Genomic DNA, 25,187 nt, shown 5'->3' with positions numbered 1-25,187 from the left:
AATAGCTATAGTAATAAAACTATGTATTGGTCTAAAGAACAACAAATCAATTGAACAGAACAGAATCCAGAAATAGATCCATTCACATCTGGAAGAACTGATTTTGACAAAGGTTCAAAGACAATTTAGTGGAGAAAGATATTTAGTTCAACAAATGGTGCTGTAGTAATTAGATATCCATATGCAAAAGAAAAAAATCTCAACATATAAATTACACCTTACACAAAAATTAACTTAAGATGGATCATTGACCTAAATATAGAACTATGAGGCTTCTAGAAGAAAAAATAGAAAATCTTTAGGATGTTAATTTGGCAAAAATCTCTTAGATACAATACCAAAAGCATGTCCAAACAAGCAAAAAAAAGCTTGATAAAGTATATTTCATCAAAATGTAACTTCTATCCTAAAAATATTATTAGAAGAATGAAAAGAAAATTACAGACCAGGAGAAATTATTTGCAATGGATATATATTGTTGAAGAGTAAAGGACTTATTTGGGGGATATGTAAAGATTACTTAAAACTCAAGAAAACAAAACAAAACCCCAGTTTGCAAAACAAATGGGCAAAAGATTAAAACATCCACTTCATAATAGAAGCTACATAGATAGAAAATAGCATGAGGGGTGACTGGGTGGCTCAGTCAGTTAAGCGGCTGACTTTGGCTCAGGTCATGATCTCATGGTTCATGGGTTTGAACCTTGCGTCGGTCTGTGTGCTGACAGCTCAGAGCCTGAGGCTGCTTCTGATTCTGTGTCTTCCTCTCTTTCTGACCCTCCCTCACTCACACTCTGTGTGTCTCTCTCTCTCAAAAATAAATAAATGTTAAAAAAAATTTTTTAAAGGAAAATAACATGAAAATACGTTCAGCATCATTAGTCATTAAGAAAATGCGGACTAAAACAGAGAGGGACTTAGTATAATGGCTAGTAAGACTGACCACACAAATATTGGCAAAGATGTAGAAGAGCTGTAACTTTCACTGCCCTTAATCAGATTTTACTGTCTTCCTATGATTTTCTTTTAAGCCAACACTGTTCTGTCTCTCACCTCAAGACTTGAATACCCCATTCATCATGCCCTGAGATCAAATAGTGTTTTAATATTAATGAGAATATAAAGTTGGAATCTAAAGCAGATGCTTTCATGATATCCTGATAGGGGCTGTAGCAAACACCTTTTAAGTTACAGAAACCCCAAAGAATAATTAAAAGTAAGTATATGTAAAGTTCTCTTGTTAACATTTGATATCAATTAACTTCAGAATAAAGCCTCAAATGTTATAATTAGGGGTGAAACATGAATAGTTGGAAATACAGTTAAATATCTTTTCACATTAAACTGAATATCAGATTTTTCTCTCAGGTTTCATGAGACACTTTCATAGTTAACCTTATCCCAACTGTGTTTTCTACCCCAAGCTGATTTCTTTATATACAATGTTGAAAAATTCCTTTGGTTCCAACTTGAGAAACAGTTTTAGGTTTGAATAGCTTTCTCTCTCTCTCTTTTGTTTTTTAATGTTTTATGTTTAATTATTTTTAAGAGTGAGAGAGACAGAGGGTGAGCAGGGGACAGGCAGAGAGAGAGGGAGACACAGAATCCAAAGTAGGCTCCAAGCTCTGAGCTGTCAGCACAGAGCCCGACGCTGGGCTTAAACTCAAAGAACATGAGATCATGACCGAGCTGAAGCCAGAGGCTTAGCCAGCTGAGCCTCCCAAGTGACTCAGCTTTCTCTTTTCTAATGACACTACTTGTATACTGAATGAAAAGCCAGTTCCAGTTTGACCTCTATGCTTGAACAATATTCCTACTTAAAGTTTACAATAAAAAGAATAACAACAGCAGTAACAATGAAACGTTGCTTATTATCACTTAGTACCTGAGCTTCTTCCTGTTGCTTTTTAAGCTGTTCAAGCATTTGCTGAAATTCAGCCTCTTTCTGTTCTGCCTCTTCCAAGGTGGCCTGATTCTGTTCCTCATAGGCCATGGCCACCACAGCCAGGATCAAATTCACCAAATAAAAAGATCCCAAGAAAATCACCAAGACAAAAAATATCATGTAGGTTTTTCCAGCAGCACGTAATGTCTAGGGGGAAATAAAGGATAGTTTCATCAGTATTTTTTATAATGTCCCCAGGTAAAGATTTTATTTCCCTATTAGATAGGAGATGAATACTTTTTATCATCTCGTATTTTGACCAAGGTTTGTTTGGTGTTAAAATGAACACTGATTCTGTTGTGTTTCTTAAATTCCACATATGAGTGAAAACATATGATATTTGTCTCTCAGTATAAGGGAAAGGAAGGAAAAATAAGATAAAAACAGAGGGGGAAGCAAACCATAAGAGAATCTTAAATACAGAGAACAACCTGAGGGTTACTGGAGGGGAGGAGGGCTAAATGGGTGGGGGGCATTGAGGGGAGCACTTATTGGGATGAGGACTGGGTGTTATGTGTAAGTGATGAATCACTGGGTTCTACTCCTGAAACAAATACTACACTGTATGTTAACTAACTTGAATTTAAATAAATAAGAAAAAAGTGAACATTGACTTTAAAAAAATATTTTCACATGTTCTTTTTATATTTACAACTAGATTATGAACTCAAAGGCATGAACATTCTCTGCATCTTCTATAATTCCTAGCCAAATGCCCTTCATATAAAAAGTCCTTACTGTACATGTACTGACTGAATGAACAATTGAGATTCTAGGCAAACTTGCTGTACTGGACTCTCCTCTGTATTCTAGAATGTTACTAACAAATATTTATATTTTTCAGTTCACGTATGTTCATAAAATTAAATCCCACACATGCTAATTTGAACCTTACTGCGATGGCCTGAATGCTTATGTCCCCCCAATATTCCTAAGTTGAAATCCTAATGTCCAAAGTGATAGTATTAGAAGGAGGAGGCCTTTGGGAAGTGATTTGATTATGAAGGTAGAGATATCATGAATGGGGTTAGTGCCTGAAAAAAAGAGACTCCAGGGAGATCCCTAACCCCTTCTATGCAGGGGATGACACAGTCAGATGGTATTGTATTAGTTTATGAGCCAGAAAGGGGCTCATGCCAGAATGGAGTCATACTAGTGTCTTGATCTTAAGCTTCCCAGCCTCCAGAACTGTGAGCAATAAACTTCTGTTATTTATAAGCTATCCAGTCTGTGGTATGTTGTTGCAGCAGCCCCAGTGGACTAAGACACTTACCAACTGGTAAAGGTTCTCCCAGTAGTCTTGAGTCATGAGTCGAAAGAGAGACAAGAAAGCCCAACTAAAGGTATCAAAACTTGTGTATCCATAGTTGGGGTTTCTACCAGCCTTCACACAGATGTATCCTTCTGGACACTGGCTATAAAAGAGGGAATTGGAGCTAAGGTCAGCATAGCATTTATAACTATTTCAATCGATGATGTTAATAATATTATTGTCCTAGCAACGGTATATCAATGGTACATACTATCAATATGACTTATCATTGTTGATACTAACTTTCATCACCTGACTGGAGGTAGGTTGTGTTTGTCAAGTTTCTGCACAGTAAATTTACTCTTTTTCCCCCCATAGTGCACTCTTTGTAATGAAGTCAAATGTATAGCCCACACATAAGGAACAGGGAGTTATTATCCACCTTCCAAAGAGCAGAGTATGTATATAAATTATTTAGAATTCCTCTTCATACGAATTTGTCTGTTACCTCTCATTTATGTATTTATTCAATAATGTTTTTTAGTTTCAAGTTTTTATTTAAATTCTAATTAACATATAGTATAATGTTAGTTTCAGAAGTAGAATTTAGTGATTCATCACTTACATACACCACTCAGTGCTCATCACAAGTGCCCCCCTTAAAACCCACCACCCTTTTAACCCAGCCTCTCCCCAGCTCCCACCAGCAACCCTGATTGTTCCCTGTAGTTGTCTTTTTTTTTTAAAGTCTGTTTCATGGTTTGCCTCTCTCTCTTTTTTTCATCCATTTCATTTATTTTTTTTAATTTTTAAACATTTATTTAGTTTTGAGAGAGACAGAGGGTGAATGGGGGAGGAGCAGAGAGAGAGGGAGACACAGAAACCAAAAAAGGCTCCAAGCTCTGAGCTGTCAGCACAGAGCCCAACACAGGGCTCAAACTCACAAACTGTGAGATCATGACCTAAGCTGAAGTCTGAGGCTTAACTGACTGAACCACCAAAGTGAACCAACTAGGTGCCCCTCATCTGTTTCATTTCTTAAATTCGACATGTAAGTGAAATTATATGGCATTTATCTTTTTCTGACTTATTTTGCTTAGACTAGCTCCATCCACATTGTTCGATACCAGCCATAGTAACTTCTTAATAGATGCATCTCTGGAGGCAAGGGCAACAAGCAAAAATGTAGTACGTGGATTTCATCAAGATAAAAAGCATCTGCACAGTGAGGGAAACAATCAGCAAAACTGAAAGGCAACCTACGGAATGGGAGAAGATATTGGCAAATGATGTATCTGATAAAGGGTTAATATTCAAAATGTAAGGAACTTTTCAAACTCAACACTCAAAAAACAAATAACCCAGTTAAGAAATGGGCAGAAGACATGAATAGACATTTTTCCAAAGAAGACATCTAGATGGCTGTCATATGAAAAGATGTTCAACATCACTCATCATCAGGGAGATCCAAATCAAAGCTCCAATTATCTCACACCTGTTAGAATGGCTAAAATTGACAACATAGGAAGCAACAGGTGTTGGCGAGGAGCCAGAGAAAGAGGAACCCTCTTACACTGTTGATAGGAATGCAAACTGGTGTAGCCACTGTGGAAAAGAGCATGGAGGTTCCTCAAAAAGTTAAAAAAATAACTATCCTACAATCCAGCAATTGCACTACTATGTATTTACCCAAAGGATATAAAAATACTGATTCAGTCTGGATGCAAGTTTATAGCAGCATTATCAACAATAGTCAAATTACAGAAAAAGCCCAAATTACCATTGACTGATGAATGGGTATTCAATCACTTGTTTATATGAGTATTTAAGCATGATATTCATTTTATACTTTGAATTCTAATTTATTTGTTTTATATAATTTGTTACTTAAATTGTTCAAGTTTTGGTCATTGCAAGCTTTTTCATTGACTCCTGTATCTCTTTGATGTAACCTCATAGTTCTGTGTGTCTTGATTTTTTTTTGTTTTTGTTTTTAGCACTTTCTAACTTTGTGGCACTACAAGATGCCTGCTCTAGAATTGGCCACTTCTCCAAGAAGACCTTGTTCATTTATTGGAGAATAGTATTAGAAACCAGGGGAAATGGGTGTGTGTGTGCATGTGTGTCTGTGTGTACACATATATATCTCTTTGCTCTGTCAGCTGAGGACCTAGAAGAAATGACACTGCCTTAGTAATAAACATAGCACCCATATTTGGTTTCTAATAACAGGTATATGTATATGCATATGTATATGTCACCATCTGTGCCTTGATTAAGCAAAACAGGAGGCCATCCTAACGTCTACAACCCTATTTCATGACCAGAGAATATCATTCTAGACTCCTACCTTTGCTTATTTGTAACTTCTCCCTCCAAAAGTGGCTGACTCTCAGCAAAAAGAGAAATCAAGGAATCAGTCCCATTTAGAATTGCACCAAAACCATAAGATACCTAGGAAGAAACCTAACCAAAGGTATAAAAGATCTGTAACCTGTACTTCATAAAGCTTATGAAAGAAATTGAAGAAGACACCAAGACATGGAAAAAAATTTCACGTTCATGCATTGGAAGAACAAATATTGTTAAAATGTTTATACTACCCAAAGCAATCTACACATTCAAAATGTGTAGATTCTCAAAGTAACACCAGCATTCTTCACAGAGCTAAAACAAACAATCTGAAAATTTGTTTGGAACCAGAAAATACCACAAATAGACAAAGTAATGTTAAAAAGAAAACCAAAGCTGGGAGCATCACAATTCCAGACCTTAAGTTGTATTACAAAGCTGTAATTATCAAGATAGTAGTGGTACTGGTGCAAAAACAGACACATAGATCAATGGAACAGAATAAAGAACCCAGAAGTGGATCCACAAATGTATAGCCAACTAATGTTCGACAAAGCAAGAAAGAGTCATCCAGTGGAAAAAAGAGATAGTCTCTTCAGCAAATGGAGCTAGGAAAAGTGGACAATGGCATGCAGAAGAATGAAACTGGACCACTATCTTACACCATACACAAAAATAAATTGAAAATGGATGAAAGACCTAAACGTGACACAGAAAACCATCAAAATCCTACAGGAGAAAGTAGGCAGCAATCTCTTTGATCTTGGTCTCAGCAACTTCTTACTAGACATGTCTCTGGGAGGTAAGGGAAATGAAAGCAAAAGTGAACTTTTGGGACCTCATCAAGATAAAAAGCTTCTGCACAGCAAAGAAACAATCAACAAAACTAAAAGGCAATCAACGGAATGGGAGAATATATTTGCAAATGGCTTATCTGATAAAGGGCTGGTACCCAAAGTCTATAAAGAAAGTATCAAACTCAACACAACAAAAACTAATCCAGTGAAGAAATGGGCAGAAGACATGAATTGACATTTTTCCAAAGAAGACATCCAGTTGGCTAAGAGACACATGAAATGATGCTCAAATCATTTATCAGGGAAATACAAATCAAAACCACAATGAGATACCACCTCACACCTGTCAGAATGGCTAAAATTAACACTCAGGCAACAACAAATGTTGGTGAGGATGCGGAGAAAAAGGAGCCCTTTTGCACTGTTGGTGAGAATATAAACTGTTGCAGCCACTCTGGAAAACAGTATGGAGGTTTCTCCAAAAATTAAAAATAGAACTACCCTACAATCCATCAGTTGCACCACTGGTATTTATCTAAAGGATACAAAAATGATGATTCGAAGGGGCACATGCATCCCAGTGTTTATCAATAATAGCCAAATTCTGGAAAGAGCCCAAATGTCCATCGACTGACAAATGGATAAAGAAGACGTGGTAGAAACACACAGTGGAATACTACTCAGCTATAAAAAAGAATGAAATCTTGCCATTTGCAAAAACATGAATGGAACTAGAGGGTATTATGCTAAGCAAAATAAGTCAGTCAGAGAAAGATAAATATTATATGATTTCACTCATATGTGGAATTTAAGAAACAACAGATGAACATAGGGGAAGGGAAGGAAAAATAAAATTAAAACAGAGAGGGAGGCAAACCCTCTAAGAGATTCTTAAGTACAGTGAACAAACTGGGATTGCTAGAGGGGAGGTGGATGGGGGATGGGTGAAATGGGTAATGGGCATTGAGGAAGACACTTGTTGGGATGAATACTGGGTGTTATGTGTAAGTGATGAATCACTGGGTTCTACTCCTGAAACAAATACTACACTGTATGTTAACTAATCTGAATTTAAATAAATGGAAAGAGAAAAAAAAGTGGCTGCTCCCATCATCTGCTATCTATATGTTTAATTGTTTAAATATGAGTATACATGCAAAGTTTTTTCAGGACTGTTAATCCATACTAACATGGAAAACAACTTTATTAACTAGAGGACATGGTTTTTTTGCCTTTGTCTTACAGATTCCACACATTTGTAAATTTGCTTATCAATACTTATTATGCCACTTATTCCTTGAATTTTAAGACATTTTAAATATATTTACATCCCTTTGTCATATTCTGTATTTCAACGTGAGATACCCCAAACTCACAAATATTTTTTTTATTTGCATACACTATTAACTCCTTGTGCAGGAAAGTTCTGTGAGTTTTGACAGATGCTTAGTGTTCTAATTAATTACAGAATTAAAAAGAAGTTTCTCCACCCTAAAAAATTCTGCATATATCACCCATATCCCAAACCCTTGAAAAACTGATCTTTTTATCATGTCTATTGTTTATCTTTTTCAGAATGTCATGTAAATGGAATCAGATGAATATACCTTTTTAATATGGCTTTTTTCATGTATTAATATGCATTTAAGTTCATCAATATCTTTTTGTGGCTTGATAGCTCATTTTCCTTTTATCACTGAATAATATTTCACGGGATGAATACAGCACAGTTATCCATTCACCTGTTACAGGACATCTTGATTGCTTCCAGTTTTTTTTTAAGTTTATTTATTTTGAGAGAGGGCATGGATGCATGTGAGCAGGGCAGGAGCAGAGAAAGAAGAAGAGAGAGAATCCCAAGCAGGTTCCATGTAGCCTGGAACCTGATATGGGGCTCAATGTCACAAACTGTGAGATCATGACCTGAGCCAAAATCAAAGTTAGATGCTTAATCACCTGAACTACTCAGGTACCTCAGTTTCTTGTGATTATGAATACAACTGTTATAAATATTCACATGGATGTTTTTGTGTAGACAAAACTTTCAAGTTAATTGGCTAAGTGTCTAGTAGGGCAATTGCTGGATCATATGGTTAGACTGTGTTTATTTTGTAAGAAACTGCCAGATTGTCTTCCAAAGTGGCTGTACTGTTTTGCATTCTCACCAGCAATGAATAAGAATTCTTGTTCTGCATCCTCACCAGCAGTTTGTATTGCCAGTTTTTTTGGATTTTTAATCATTCAAATAGGTACATAATATAGTAATAACTCATTGTCATTTTAATTTTCAGTTCCTTAATGACAAATGATGTTTAGCATCTTTATATATCCTTATTAGCCATCTGCATATATTCTTTTATAAGGTGTCCAAATTTTGGCCTGTTTTTAAATTGAGTTATTTGTGGCTTTTTTTTTTGATGAGTTTTAAGAGTGTTGTGTATATTTTGGATACAAGTCTTTTTTTAAGATACATATTTTGCAAATATTTTCTCCCAATTATGGATTGGTTTTTCATTCCCTTTATAGTGTCTCTGCAAAGCAGAATTTTTTTATTTTAATTAAGTCCAACTTAATCAATTTGTTCTTTCGTGGATTTTGTTATTGATATTTAAAACTTATCACCAAATCTGAAGTCATGTAGGTTTTATTTTATGCTTTCTTATGTAAGTTTTATGGTTTTGTATTTTACATTTAGGTCTATGATTGATTTTGAGTTAGTTTTTGTGTAAGGTATGAGATCTGCATCCAGGTTCATTTCTTTGCATAGTCATTTACAATTGTTTTGGCACGATTTTTCAAAAAAACTTTTCTGTCTCCATTGAATTGCCTTTTCCTCTTTGTCAAAAATTAGTTGACTGCATTTGTGTAGGTCTATTTTTTTTCCGGGGCAGGGAAGGCTGTCTCTGTTCTGTTTCAGTGATCTATATATGTACTCTTTCCAAGGTACCATGCTATCTTGACCACTGTAGCCTTATAGGAAGTCTTGAAATTAGGTATATTTCTTTGGAATTTTATTTGACAGTTAACAAGAGTGGCTATCAATTTTACCATGTAAATCACCTAATGCATACTAAGTACCAAATAAAGAGAAGTGATTATTATGGCTTAATAGTGATAAAATGTGTATCATCTAACCTTCTCTAAAATTTTATCTAGGCTTTTATATTAAACATAATAATAAAAATAATACCTAAAATGCAATAAATCCTCATGATAGACCAGGTGCTAATCCAAGTGCTTTATGTGTATTAATTAGTTAATCACCATAACAACTCTAAGAGATAGTATTACTTTCCACATTTTAGAAATAAATAAACTCAGATACAGAGCACCTAGAACACTTTTCCAAAGTCAGGGTTTGTAAAGGTAAAGTTAGGGTTTGGATCCAAGTATATATAAACTCTAGCATTCATGCTCTTATTTACTGCATTCCTCTAGAAAAAAGGTTAGGAAAAATATCAGGAAAACAGTTCTCCCCCTACCAACACCGTCTCTAGGACTGATACACTTTTTCAATAATAGGCTTAGAGATTTATGGTCATACAAGTTTCACATTTTTTGGGATGACTCAAAATATGTTCTGTGTAAGTTTAAGAGTCACTTAATGCTGCTATCCTTGACTTCTAAAAAAATTATATCCTGACTTAAATCACTTTATAATCCTCTTGGGAAAATATGTTAAGCATGAAAGACCAGCAGGATGACTAAGATATTAAAGTGTCTCTTATTGTTGAATATGACCAGAAGAACTGTAAGGTATGCAGACTCAAACTTGGACATGCCTTTGACATATATCTGTCTGTTGGCTATTTTTGCACCCAGGGTTTCATGCTACTTCAAAAATACCTAACTCTCTCAAAAGCAATTTCTCAGCTGAGCTTGCACCCGAAGATCATGTTATATTCTGGATCTTTTTGAAACACAGCAAAGCTCATCACATCAACACATACCCATTATTAATCTGTTAATCAAAATGTGCCCTTATTGTGTTTTCTTCCCTATATTTATTATACAGCTCTCAGGGGCTTACAGAAAAAATAGCTATGAGTCTTCACACTTTGAAGTAATAATCAGGTACATCTTAACTGTGGATTTCTAGAAAAAAATGTCTTCACCCAGAGAGGTGATCTTAATGGCTATGATTTAGAATTGATAGGAAACCAGTAACACAGAGAAGGTACTTTGTAGGTTGGTAGCACTACTCTTTATTATATACATGTAAGATTACCCTTGTATTTTTTTCCTATCTGCTTTTTCGCAAAGCGTTCTACATTTTTTTATATTGTGTTTCTTACCCTGCATCAGAGCCATTTCCACAGAGTAAAGGGTCCTTTTGTCCATCCAAAACATAAAAGTGACCTGTTAATATAAAGAATAAGCTAATTCATTTCATATCAATACTACTGACATTATGAATAAATGAAAGTTTGACTATCAGTTATATTCCAAGTGGACACAATAAAGTGTATTTACGAAGATACACAGCCTCAACTATTTATAGTTGAAAAATCATTCAGCTACACTAAGGTTAACAATGTAGCAATATTTCTTACTGTCATCTTCAATATAATCCTTCCAGTTAAATGTACTCATTGTTACATTAATAAATATCCCATTTGAATCCGTTGTGCCATTAAAGTAGGATGTGGTGTTGGTTTCAAAAGCAGAATTGCTTGGGGGCCATTGTAAGCATTTATTCCGCAGGTTGCCCATGAACAGCTGCAGACCTATTAGAGCAAACACGCTCAGACAGAACACAGTCAAGATCATGACGTCAGAAAGCTTCTTCACGGACTGGATTAGGGCCCCCACAATGGTCTTTAAACCTGAGGAGAGACAGCAATAGGTCATCCAAGGAATAGTGTCATAAGCTGCAATGTATGTCTTCTTAGTCACATACGTTCTTTTCCCATAAACAGTTGCTTGGCTGTTTAGACACTAGAGCTTAATGGATAGCCAGATTGTTTGGGAAATGGATGAAAAGCAGGTTTTATTTATGAATAGTATGCTTTCTGGAAGTTTTAAAATGAAAATGTAAGTATCTAGGCAGGAAGCTTTTTTGTTTGTTTGTTTATTCATTTATTTTTGAGAAAGAGAGTGTGAACAGGGGAGGGACAGAGAGAGAGACACATAGAATCTGCAGTAGGCTCTGAGCTGTCAGCACAGATCCCAACACGGGGCTTGAACCCATGAACTGTGAGGTCATGACCTGGACCAAAGTAGGATGCTTAACTGACTGAGGAACCCAGGTGCCCCGGGGCAGAAAGCTTTCTTGCCTGTGGTTTTATGTGTTGCCATGAGCACCTAAAGATGAACTTGCAGTATCTTTCATTTCAGATTTTGTGTTTCATGAGGCTGTCTCCCTCCAACTCATTCTTTATACCAGCCTCCAAGTAGCAATAATGCAGAGGAGAAAAGAATTGAATATACTAAAAATCCCATGTCAGGTACATGTTGTGCAGTAATGATCTTTTCTCCTTTGTAAAAGGGCATCTGTTTTCAGAAGAGACCTGAAGTGTAATGGTAAAGCCCAAATCAGTTAGTAAAGGCATGCAAGCAAAGCCTTTTCTGGAAAATAAAAGAGAAAATTTTACATCATAAATGCAAGAAGAAAGAGACAGAGAGTGCACACATGTACTAGTTCACACTAGTACTTTTATAGACAACTCACGCAATTCTCTGTTAAACCCAAAGGCTGACTTTATAAATATGTAATTTCTAAAATTTTAGGAACTGAACTGCATTGAAACATCACTTAGCATTTTTGAAGTTGACAAACAAGAATAATAAACGACAAGTCTAATGTCGTAAGTGTGGTTTCAACCTAAATATTATTGCAGTGTATTTAAAGCCAGCCCCGGTGTTTACCCCACTCTCACCTGGAATGACTGAAATTGTTTTCAGTGCTCGGAGAACTCTGAATGTTCTCAGCGCTGAGACGTTGCCCAGGTCCACGAACTCTGTCACGTACCTGTAACAGGGAGTTCACACACAACACAGTAACGCACAAGCAAAGTTTGGGGTAAAAGCAGCCTATCATCTGACACCAGTTTCTTCTTACCTGGAATTACAGAAATAGTTTTCAGAGCTGTCAAGACTCTGAAAGCTCGAAGGGCTGAAACATTGCCTAGGCTTACAAATTCTGTTACATACCTGTAGAGTTAAATCAGAGTTACCGATAATTTTGGCAAAGTTTATTGTAAATAAAGAATGAAAGCTGGGTTTGGCATACTGAGCCCCTTGACTTTAACAAGTGGAATTGCTACAGACCTCAGAATGCCTCAGCTGAAAGCTGCTTTTAAGGAATAAAATTTTGTTGCTTTATTTCAATGTAATTTTCACTACTATGAACAAGTTTATTTATGAAAGTAATCAAAATACAGTTGAAGATGTTATAGTCAATGAATAACTTCATTTTGATGATGTGGAAGACTCTATGACATGAAAGTAACACTGTTTATTGCTCATTTACCAGATATGTTTACCTTGCAATATCTATTCTAATGTGTATTTTCAAAATATATGAGGTGTATAGTTAATTTGGCTAATAAGAAAACTCTGCACTTAAAATATATCACAGCAACCTGGCTTATGCTACAACTATTTTCGTTCCTTCAAGCTTAACAACTTTTCAGAAATACTCACGCCATCACAATGACACTGAAATCCAGCCAGTTCCATGGATCACGAAGGAATGTAAAATCTTCTAAGCAAAACCCTCTTGCCAAGATTTTTATAAGTGACTCAAAGGTGTAAATTCCGGTGAATGTGTATCTAGGAAAAGCATCCAAACAAAAATTAACAATTTCATTTGAGCTGTTGATATACATATTTTCAACATGGCAAATCTTATCCTTTTGTGGTTTTTTTAATTTGCTAAAATCTTGTTTCTTATTTCCATTTACAAAGACTTGACTAGTTTAATTAATCTTACAAGCCTGAGTAAAGGGTTAAACTGAAGAGATAATATCTTCCTCCACAGAATCTAATCTTGTTTAACTATTTAGATTTTTAGAATAATAGTTTATGTGTTTTACAGATAATGATCAAGCTTGGCCTGTTAGAACAGCACTGTTTGATTAAAATAGATACAAGCTACTTATTTAGTTTGGAAATTTTTAGTAGCCAAATGAAAAACTAAGAAAAAACAAGTGAATTTAATTTTCATTTACATACTTTTTAAACCAATAGATCTGAAATAGTATTATTTCAACAATTAACACTAGACAAATTTCAGCTTTCACACGTGGCTAGTGTTTCCCTCACTAGACATACAGCTCTAGAGGTAAAATTTTTGGATTTTTACTTTAAATAAAATATTTCATTCAGATTTATTAATGAGTAGAATTCTTTTTAGGAATATGTCAGATGTCTAATCTAGAATATATGCTTTCCCTTTTTAAGAGTCAGGCATAGAGTTTTTTAAAACTGCTCCCCTCTCTCTCTCTCTCTCTCTCTCTACATATATATATCCATATGAAAATTTTCAATTTATTAGTATTTTTTGTGTGTACATTTACACAATTACCAAAATTCAGAGATAAGCAAAATTTCTGATTCTAACCTTGCGTCAGTTACTGTTTCTATACAGTTGGGCCAAATCAGTAAAACATGCTCAAATTCAAATTTCAGCCTCCAAAATGGTGAAAGATTTTCCATTTACTGTTTGATACAGTGCATTTTTAGCTCTCTCCCCCTCGAGTGTTGACAATATTAAGTTATTTCTGTTTCTTCCAAAAATAGTTGAGAACGAGTACTTGTTTTTCAATATTGTGTTCTTTTAAAAAGTACAATTTAAGATTATCCTTCAGTTCCTTCACCCAAGTCACAAAGATTTGACTTACTTTTATTAAAAACAATTATATTTGCCTGCCTGCAAGTATTTTATACGTGAAAAAAGTTAGGGGAGGTTTTTTTCCTTTTTTGCACTGTTTTCTGCAGAAATTTCTCTCAGATAAGGGAACAAAGAAATAATAGGAAAATGTATACAAAAATCTTCGCATCAGGTTTTCCTAAGAATATTTCTCCTCCCTTTTAAAATAATTCAGCTGATTTTTGAGGAATAAATATAATTGCTGTCTTTACTTATTATGAAATCACTGACCTTATTAGGAAAAGGTATATTTACAACACAAAGCTTATATTTACTTGTGTTTTAGTTTGGATCTCTGCACATTACACATAACCACCATGACATTTTCTGGTCGAAGACAGCTGCCTTGTAAAAAGCCATAAGCGACAGCTCAATATGTGTTTTATTTATCACATTAATGATGCATGCCCTATGGTCTATGCTTAGGCAATTCTAAGTTATCTATGGATTTACTAGGGGTCCCTAATAAATATGATAGCCCCTACTCCTATCCCTGTCTTTGGAAAAGTAAGAAAATTAGTGACATTTGAAGTACACAGTGAGTGTTGATAGCTATTCAAGGAACAGTGTGCTGGATAGCTGTTCAAGGAAGAACGTGCTGGAGCCTAACGTCGGAGAGAGAGCTTTACACAGACTAGGTCTCAGAAGTACCTATTAGCAAACTAGGCAGAACAAGTAAGAGTCTTGGCTCGGCTCCCACTAGTCTCTAATCATGCTGTCGATTCTGTTCGTGTCACTGAGGTTTTCTCCCGTAATTATGACGTCCAGAGACCTGCCTTCCTTTCATAACAGGACCCTCACTATGCAATACGGTCCTCAGCCTATTCTGTGTGTGTCACCTTTTTGTGCAGGGCTGTTTATGCTACCAATGACCTGTTTTCAGGTCAGAACTGAGTTATTTATCTTCTCTTTTCTTGGGACTCTCTTAGCTTCGTTTTGTTGACTGTAACCACCGATTTTGCTTGTTCTTCTACCTCTTTGCTGTGAAGTAAGTAGGGATAAATGATCAGGAAACTTGTGCAAAGTTTTCCTACTGACTGATGAAGTCAAACTTTTGTCGGGTTAAAACTATTTACATAATAGATACAGTCATCTCTAAAAAGTAACTTTAAAAAGAGATCTGTGTAGTCAAGTAACAATATTCAATTATCCTCTTTACCTATATCTTTTAATAATGTTATACAAATAAATGAGATTTATGCAGATTTAAATGCTTCCGTAATTTCTGCTAGAAGTACATACAGAATAGTTTTAAATAGGTTTATCCATTTGTTAACCCACATATGACAAGTGATAACTAAAACTTCTGTTAAATTGTTTGCTCAACATAAGAACTGGATCCTCTCCTAAAATGATTTCTGGGGAGCATTTCCAAGCTACAACCAAGAAAAAAATTTAATGTGTTAAATCACTGACAAATGATGGCTTAGAATAGTGCATTAAATCCTCTAAGAAGCCTATAAAAGCAGAAATAGAAGTGGCAATGTTTGTCATAATAATTTATCTCCTATTGGATATTACTCTAAAAATATGGCAATAAATAGAACATACTAAAAACTTCTTTTTCACTAAACCTGATCATTGTATTATACTATACATCGATAGCCTACATACCCTAAACATGTTCTGTTTCACTAATTAAATATTTCTTTGTCATGAATAATCTCATATGTGACTGGTAACTTTGGAAATAATATTGTTGTTATAATGCAAAAATCGTATTAGTTAGTGCAAAATATCCCCCATATTGATGTTTTCAAACAATTAGTGGCATCTTTTCCCTTATATTTAAATAGAATGTTCTTAGCATTAAAAGGAGACATTAATACTAACACAGAAAATTGACCTAAGAGGCTTCTTTAGTGCAAGCAGGGGCTAGTTTAACATGCCCCCAAACTATTGTGCTTTACACCTTTCCCTTTGTATTAAAATAATGAATCAAATGTTTTATTTTAAAGACATGATAGAAATGTCCCCAGGGTCTTCATCTTAAAGGAGAAAGGACAAGGTCCAGGGTCTGAGACTGCAAAGGAGTTGTTGGCTGTGACTTTTGGTACAAACATCTATGGACATTTTACTAGGCCATTATTTTTTTAAATGAGGATTGTTACTGTTTTTATTAGTGTTCTAATTACAAAGCTTCACAAGTTTTGAGTGATCTGCTCTTAATCTTGTTTTCCCGGTAACCCTATTATTTTTTTGAGCTATGATTTTCTAGAGATATTCTATGGTGTTTTAGCACACATCTATATCTAAATAAACTACATATCTGAATCTAACTAAACATCTAAGCTACTTAAGCACTTAAATGTATTTTCCTAAATATAATGATATATAACCATAATAACTAATATAATATAGAATGCTAAATAACTAAATTTGTTTGATGAAAATATAGCACTAATAGTAATATACTGGAATAATAATTTTATTCAAATTACTCAGTCATTGTTTTTTTTAATCTAAAATGCATACTATGATACTTTTATGCTAAATGATTGTTTAGTTTACCAGCTAGTGTATACTATTTATAACCTTTCTTAAATAGGTACTGTCATGAATTTGTTGGAAAAAGTACTTACCTCATAGAAGAAAACACCCCCTAAAGAACTTCCCTTATCTTCTTTCATGTTATGGAAGTAACTTTTTCTTAGAGGTTTTTAGCCTGACCCCAAAAAGTGGAAAGCTTAAGTCAGACTGTAATGATAAGGAGATTGTTAGAGACTTTATGCATTTCTCATTCGAAGAAGTCATTTCTACTTACTCGACATTCTTCGTCCAGTCTGGAGGGTTACTCAAAGTCATAAATACACAGTTGGTCAAAATAGTGCACATGATAAGCATGCTGAATAAAGTAGATTATAGTTAAGGAATAAATGCTAGTATATTATCATCACCATTTACAAACAATCCAATACAAAAAAAAATCAATAAAGTTACCTGTGAAATTAGTCTTATTTGTTTTAAAGCGATTGAAAAAATAATAATAAGTAATAAAGTAATAAAATAAATAATAATAAATTTTAAAGCCTGTCATACATTCTTACTCGACTCCTTTTCATTTTTCATCATTTTCTCACAAAACTAAATTTAATAGAAAGAGATGTGTATTTGAAGCACTGGAAATTTTGCATCCCAAGCAATTATGTGAAATAGAACTGCAGGGAGAAATGATCATTCTTTAGTAAGTTAGTTCACAGTGTAAAAGTATAAAAAGTCTGAGTTTAATTATATCTGAAATTGTATTTCAGATTATACTTCAGATATAATTTAAAATCGCCACTTACTGACAAAATGTTAATGAATTGGGTATAGCCCATTATATTCAAAAATTACACTGATTGAAAATTCTTCTGTAATTGGGTACTTTTAATAGTCTTACTAGTCTCATTCTTTTAGTGTTTATAACCTAAGAATAAAGAAATAGATAATTTTTTGCTTATAAGTTAATATTGTTTTCTAACTTTTTATTTCAGTTTAGACTGTGGGGGAACTTAATGGGCCATCTAGTTATTTTCCTGGATCTAGTCCACACCATACTGAAACAGATAAAGACTATTTTGAAAACTTCCTGAGAATTAGCTATAATAATTTCTCTTAAGATCTCAATCAGACTTCACTCTAAGGAAGATTGTATTTGGGGGTAAATCTTTTATTTAAAAATATAAATACTTTTTAATATCAAACAATAGAATGAAAATAATTCAGATGAACTTCAAAAAAATTATCAGTCCTGTCTGCCCTATCTCTATGTTAATCAGTCTCTTGTCTCTCTTTTAGTTTTTAGGAGGCTATTTTGAATGTCTGCCCATTCTTGATTAAAGAGGTAATTGTGAGACAGGAAACCATTGAGAGGAAAACATAGGCAGTAACCTCTTTAACATCAACCGAGCAGCTTCTTATAAGGTAGGTCTCCTGAGGCAAGGGAAACAAAAGCAAAACTAAACTATTGGTACTTGATCAAAATGAAACATTTCTGCATAGTGAAGGAAACAATCAACAAAACTAAAAGGCAACCAATGGAATAGGAGAATATATTTACAAGTGACACATTGGATAAAGGGTTAGTATCCAAAATCTATAAAGAAATTATCAAACAACACTCAGAAAACAAATAATCCGATTTTTAAAAAACAGGAAGAAGACGTGAATAGACAGTTTTCCAAAGACATCCAAATGGCTAACAGACACATGAAAAGATGTTTAACATCACTCATCATCAAGGAAATACAAATTAGATACATATATAATATGGAATATTACTCTGCCATAAAAAATGAATTCTTACCATTTGCAATGATGTGGATAGAACTAGAGAATATTATGCTAAGTGAAACAGATCAGTCAGAAAAAGACAAATACCATATAAATCCACTCATGTGGGGAATTTAGAAACAAAACAAACTACCTTGGGGGTAAAAGAGACAAACCAAGAAACAGACTATTAACCTACAGAGAAAATCTGTTGGTTACCAGAGAGGAAGTGGGTAGGGGAATGGGTTAAATAGGTGATGGGGATTAAGGAGTGCACTTGTGATGAGCACCAGGTTTTGTATGGAAGTGTTGAATCACTAAATTGTACACCTGATACTAAAATTACACTGTATGTTAACTAACTGGAATTTAAATATAAACTTAAAGAAATAAAAATAAATACCCATTCTTTAACATAGTCTCTGAATACCTATCTATTTTTATCATTACCTATTGAGAATACTTTTGAAATCCACATCTATTCTGTCCTTTTTTGTGTACTTTTTGACTATCATTGTAAATAGTCTTAAATTCAGGGATATTTAAATATATATATTATCAGATACATAGGCACACAGTAGCTCAATAAATATTTAATGAAAGAAGGATGGACAGCCCCAGGTGCTAAAGATATAGAACCAATTAAGGCACCAAAGTTTGAACATCTGTAATCTAGATAATAATGCTAACCACAATAGACTCTATTTCTTTAGCAATGGTTATGTATGGTCTAATTGAGATTAATATAAGTGTGAAGTAGCTTTGCTGTTATTCCTTCTGCATAGTTTGTTTCATTTACACATTATCATCATTCATTTTTTTACTTCTAGAATCTTAAATGTAATTCTATACTAATCTCTTTATAAGTAGCATAAAATCAATGAGAACAGGTTAAATAACAACGTCACCGTTAATCTCAAAAATTATATGTATATAAAACACAAATGAATATATACAAAATATAAATATATGAAATATGCATATATGAATGACATTTTCTTTAAAATCAACCACAAGCGCTCAGTCACATGAAAAGGATATGAATGTACCAAAATCTTAATAGCAATTTTCCTAACAGGGTTTAGCGGAGTTAAAATATACAAGGCAGAGGTGGCACTGAATCGGAAAATTGCCTTTCCTTTATTCAATACTATAAAAGTCTGAAAAAGAAAATATGAAAAAATTACTAGATTAGACATACGGTTTATTTGAAGAGTTTGCACACACGAATAACTTTTTACCTGATTTGTTCAAACTTGTTTGTTTAAACAAGTTGGTATATCATGACTATTAACACATTAGCTATTTCTCCCCTAAATTAATATATAGCTACAAATAAACATATGATTTACTATTACCTAATTTGTCTCTAAGGTTTCAACTTTCTGATATAAACTAATGATCCTACATGATTTTTTTTATCAAGTTGTAACTTTACAGACCCCCAACTTTATTTAAAGCTTACCATCTGTCTCCAGCTTTGGTAACTTTTCCAGTTATTCTGTATACATTGCTATTAAAATAATCTTCTGTTTTAATTATTTCAAGTCTTTGTACTCTAAAGTTTATGAAGCCTTTCTATTTTCCCTATGGTAGCTGTCCTATTTCAAAATGTTCAAATAGGCTGAATAACCTGATTTTGCTGATTCTATAGATCTGCTGGTAACCCTGAGAAGGGACACCTGCACTGAGAATTGGGCTTAAAGGCATCATTTCAAAGGGCTTCCATAGCTAAAATCCTATTACTTGAAACCTGTAATCATCACTTTAGCATTTAGGCTATGCTACCCAGTGGTTATCTACTACAGCTCTCTAAGATCAATTACTTTCTACCACCAAGGCATCTCTGCTCCAACCAAATCAGTCCACTTGTCAATCCCGCTCACAGCCTGTCAGCTTCTCCCTCCGATTCTGGAAATGAGTGTCATAAAATCCTAGAGGAAGGAGGTACCTGTGAGGTGCTCTAATACAAACTCCTCCCATTTGGGGTCAGTAACAGTCCTATCATGAGGTCCCACCCACTATTATATCAAAGGCTCTTAGTCCTGTCTGCATATTAGAATCTCCTAAGGTGATTGTAAAACTGCCAATAAATGGGTTCTACTCAAAACCAAATGAATCAAAATTTCTTGAGCATAAACACAGACATGGGATTTTTTAAAGTTTCCTCAGGCAATTTTAATATGAAGCCAGGGCTGAAAAGCTCTACCTTCAGAAAATGTCCTCAGCTATCAAAGTCACCTCCTTCATCATGTCTTACCAGATAAATCACTGCCTTCTGATGGCTCTCTAATTGTTTCCCTTTACCAGCAAGTCTTAGTATATTAATTTGCACGCATTGGCATGTTGTTTGTAATTATAGTCAAGTAGCAATTTACATGTAGGGTTCATTCCACTGAGGGCTAGGTTAGAAGTTGTTATAAACTATTGAGCAGAAAAAGCCTGTAATCTATTTTTTCTCCATTTGTTCACAGTATTTAATAGTGTGGTTTGTACATAAATACTTGTTTTAATTAAACGCAGACTTACCTTTAAGATGCCATTTACCTTTAAGACATCTATATATCCATTTGCTTAATAATATGTTTTTACTCTTTAGCTAAGAGCTGTTCACTGACAACATGGTAGTGTTTGAATAGGTACAGAGAAATATTTATATTGTGAGTATAAAAGGCAAAGAAAACAATTTCTGTGTACTTTGCCCTTTTGTATTCAAGACCGTGGAGTCAAGCATTAACTAATCAAGCATTTTCCATGAACTGCAATCTATAAATTTGAACAGTTGTATAAGAAGAACAAAGAAAATTCTTTCTAGCATTGAGATCATACACACAGGATGGTGGACATTGAGGAAACTGTCCTTGAAGCACAACTGCATTAAAGGATTTTCTTGATTTTATAGGATTAGATTATTTATATTTCAAACAGTCTAGGTCCATTTAGACATGCAATAACATGTAAAGTTCACCATAATTTAAAGTGCATTTACTCATGCTGTTTTGAAACAATTGCCCTGAAAAAAATAACACTTGTAACATTAGGAGAGGAATTTATTTTGAAAATATCCAAAAACAGAGTGACAGGAATGAACTGTCCCTTAAACATGGAATCCTATGCTCCCCTGAAAGATTAGCCTTTGTGGTACTAATGGGATTAAAAATGACATCCCAAGGGCATCTTCACTGAATTTACAGGTTCTGGAACAGAGCAGGGCTTAAGAACACAATTTCAGTTTATTTCTGGGGGAACAACACCTGATACAAAACCTTGAGTTCTGAGAAATGAAGAACAAAATACTAATATCCTATATAGTGAAAGAATTACAGGGAAGACATTTGACATTTGGATCTCTGATATTACTGAGAGATGTATACCTACACTGAAAACGATTTGAATGACAGATGATTGGAAGAGGAGTAAATAGTGCCAACTCCAAAATCTGGTCTCTACATAATAATAAATAATGATGTGACTTAAAAAATCACTGCATATTGCTGCTAAGAAGATGAAGGTAATAGCTGAAAGTATGTCAAACCGGCAAGAGGAAGCTTTACATCTCTGAGTAGAACCACTTCATTCAGAGAATTCAAAACATTACACAAGCAATGTTTAGCATTATCTTTCATTTTATTAATAAATGGCATATATAGCTTTGCATAGTGCTTAAGAGTGTCTGGGTTAAATTCCAGAATCGACCACTTACGGTGTGTAACTTGGGCAAAGTTACTTAACCTCTCTGGGGTAATCCATGTGAAACACTTAGCTTCATTTGACCCATGTGTAAAATGAGGCTAATAGTACCTGCCTTACTGGCTCTTTGAATAATAAATGAATTCTGCCACCTAAAGCACCCAAACAGTGCCTTGAAATTCATACCTATTCTGTCTGAGCACAAATATTAGCTATCATTATTATCACTATCACTATTAAGTTATTACCTGGCCAACTTAAATACCACTAAAATACATTGTGATGTGGCTCATCTGATTATCTGATTAAATTAGGCATGCAAAATATATCATTAATCAATGACAACAAACTGTTACATAATGTTTTATGGTTTTAAAATTGCCTTTCATCTGAATTATTCATATAATTAACATAAACTTCATACACATATTTTAAACTTGAAAACATCTCCATTAGCTTTTTACATTAGCTCCTTCTATCCTAACAATCATAAACTACCTTCTTCAATAGCAGCACCCCAGTCTTCATTTTCCTAGATACTTCATAAAGAAAAGCAGTGCACCAACAGTAAAGATAAATAGATGTCTCCCGAGATGGGTCATGGCCACCATGAATAAATCAAGGTCCAAATCTGGTTCTCCGACAGGGAGTCATTAAGAACTGACTTTGTTAGCACACAGAAAACAATTCTGTTTCTTAGCAGCAGACTCACATTAACCAAGCTTAAAAGCATGACATACAAAATCAGAATGCCAATCTATTTATTTAAAATAAGATGTATTTCTGCTAAGCGAAATAAGTCAGGCAGAGAAGGACAGATACCATATGTTTGCACTCATAGGTCTAACAGGAGAACAGGAGAAACCCAATGGAGGACCAGGGGGAGGGGAAGAGGGAAAGAGAGTTGGGGAGAGAGAGGGACGCAAAACTTGAGAGTATTGAATACTGAAAATGAACTGAGGGTTGAAGGGAAAGGGGAGGGGGAAAAGACGTGGTGGTGATGGAGGAGGGCACTTGTGGGGAAGAGCACTGGGTGTTGTATGGAAACCAATTTGACAATAAACTACTTTGTAAAAAAAAAGATGTATTTCTGTCACATGGACAGAAATAATTACAATGGCAATAAACAGCATATTCTTTCCTTTCAAGCAGATCTATAGGAAGACAAATTCTAATAAGAAAGTTCTTTGCTGAGGGTGGCGTCCAAACAAGCCAACTTAATCAAAAGCAGAATGTTTAATGCCTCCTCTATTCAGTAGCCCAGTGTGCCCCTCTACAATGAAATGGACTGGATTTGGGTAAGAAAATGCTTTCAGGGCTACTACTAAAGATCTGTCTCCCTTGAAAAATGCTGGTGTCTGTCTCTGTTATTCTATCCACCCTTTAATCTGACCAATTTCCTTTCTTAAGGACACTTCCTTTCTTTAAGTAGCAAATACTTTTAAGCATGTCAGAGTAAGCATTCCCCTGTCTCTTGAAGATATCTTTTCAAATATATACTTTGAATCAGTAATTTTACGGAGAATTTTATTCTAGTTTCTTGGGGGATGTCTCACTTATCATTGTGTGTAATAATACAGTAACCGAATTTCAAAATTTTCTTTAGTGCTTCTGTAATAAAGTGCTGGAATCAATTATTTTTAAAAATATGTGAATCTATGCTGAATGCCACCTTTCATGAAACTAATTCCAAAGGAGAAAGAAAGGATATGCTTAGCTATTTAAATTTGTTTTATGATTTATAGAAAACATTTTAAAACTTGCTACTCAAAGTGTGGCCCGTGTATTAGCAGCAAGACTCTCACTGGTGGGCTTGTTAGAGATGCAGGATCTCAAGCCGCCTCCCAGTCCTGTGGAGTCGGAATCTGTATCTTACCGGAGCCTCAGGTGTGCATAAACATGCAAGTTCTACAGCTGTCAAGTTCTTGAACCATCACTGATCTGCTGTGTTTAAATTGAGTGCTGCTTAGAGAATGCAGTTTCCTTAGCCATTGCTTTTAGAAGGACTGGCTGTAATTAATAAAGCTACTTAATATCTTCTTTAGTCCACAAACCATCAATTCATAGTGATTTATTTATCATTAGTTTCTACACATACCTGTTTTTATGCTTATAAATGTGAAATATAAATTGTTCTAAAATACCCAATTACATGATGCAGGATCTATCATCTCTTAAAAATATTTATTATAAACTGCACAGCTGGTTTAACTTAAAAAACTAGTTAATTCTGACAGAATTTTGTGGTTATTAGAGCATTAGGAAGGTGTAGTCATGATTTGATTCAAATCGTACATAGATAGAGGAAACTTGAGGGTTTTCTTTTTGTCTTCTTGACATTTTTTTCACAGACTGATGTTTTAACAATAAGTAGTTATGACTCTGCTTGTCAATGTATTATCTTCCCATAAGAGGATGCTAAATAAGGTTGTTATCTTCTAGAATACAAATCTTTTGTAAGGAAACCTCAAGCTAATTAAAAACTAAATAAGAAGAAGTACATATGCCTACAACTCTTCTTTGGCATGGCTGTTCTGTTATCTACCATGTGCTTGAATATGTCAGTAGTAACAGATACTTGCTTTGCTGGTGTCAATTTTATTTATTTATTTATTTATTTATTATTATTTATTTAATAGTTTATTGTCAAATTGGTTTCCATACAACACCCAGTGCTTTCCCCACAAGTGCCCTCCTCCATCACTACTACCTCTTGCCCCCCCTCCCCCTTCCCCTTCAACCCTCTGTTTGTTTTCAGTATTCAATAGTCTCTCAAGTTTTGCGTCCCTCTCTCTCCCCAACTCTCTTTCCCTCTTCCCCTCCCCCTGGTCCTCCATTGGGTTTCTCCTGTTCTCCTGTTAGACCTATGAGTGCAAACATAATGGTATCTGTCCTTCTCTGCCTGACTTATTTCACTTAGCATGACACCCTCGAGGTCCATCCACTTTCCTACAAATGGCCATATTTCATTCTTTCTCATTGCCATGTAGTACTCCATTGTGTATATATACCACATCTTCTTGA

The 25,187-nt window shown here is 34.6% G+C and overlaps 1 protein-coding gene and 1 long non-coding RNA gene across 14 annotated transcripts in view; one reads left to right on the top strand and one right to left on the bottom strand.

The window, feature by feature from the left end:
• Window positions 1–25,187, bottom strand: part of SCN3A (sodium voltage-gated channel alpha subunit 3) — an 84,437-nt gene that overhangs the window by 58,442 nt on the left and 808 nt on the right. For 8 of the 12 annotated variants that reach the window (XM_029934470.1, XM_029934472.1, XM_029934476.1 and 5 more), the window contains exons 2-9: window positions 19,515–19,633; window positions 16,984–17,073; window positions 12,992–13,120; window positions 12,226–12,317; window positions 10,900–11,172; window positions 10,642–10,705; window positions 3,219–3,360; window positions 1,886–2,092 (exon numbers count right to left, since the gene is read on the bottom strand). In XM_029934470.1, the coding sequence (XP_029790330.1) occupies window positions 1,886–2,092; window positions 3,219–3,360; window positions 10,642–10,705; window positions 10,900–11,172; window positions 12,226–12,317; window positions 12,992–13,120; window positions 16,984–17,073; window positions 19,515–19,633 (1,116 nt within the window). Of the gene's footprint in view, window positions 1–1,878; window positions 2,093–3,218; window positions 3,361–10,641; window positions 10,706–10,899; window positions 11,173–12,225; window positions 12,318–12,991; window positions 13,121–16,983; window positions 17,074–19,514; window positions 19,634–25,187 lie in introns of all 12 variants that reach the window. The other 4 variants (XM_029934469.1, XM_029934475.1, XM_029934471.1 and 1 more) reach the window with 2 other exon arrangements.
• LOC115287762 overlaps window positions 15,036–25,187 on the top strand; it is an 11,926-nt gene continuing 1,774 nt past the window's right edge. The window contains exons 1-3 of one of the 2 annotated variants that reach the window (XR_003906633.1): window positions 15,036–15,207; window positions 18,000–18,125; window positions 23,316–23,461. This is a non-coding gene — a long non-coding RNA (uncharacterized LOC115287762). Of the gene's footprint in view, window positions 15,208–17,999; window positions 18,126–23,315; window positions 23,497–25,187 lie in introns of those variants that run through there. The other variant, XR_003906632.1, reaches the window with a different exon arrangement.

This window comes from Suricata suricatta, chromosome 3 (genome assembly GCF_006229205.1).
Source record: "Suricata suricatta isolate VVHF042 chromosome 3, meerkat_22Aug2017_6uvM2_HiC, whole genome shotgun sequence".
NCBI classification, from domain to species: domain Eukaryota; kingdom Metazoa; phylum Chordata; class Mammalia; order Carnivora; family Herpestidae; genus Suricata; species Suricata suricatta.
This window is presented reverse-complemented; position numbering and strand designations above follow the sequence as displayed.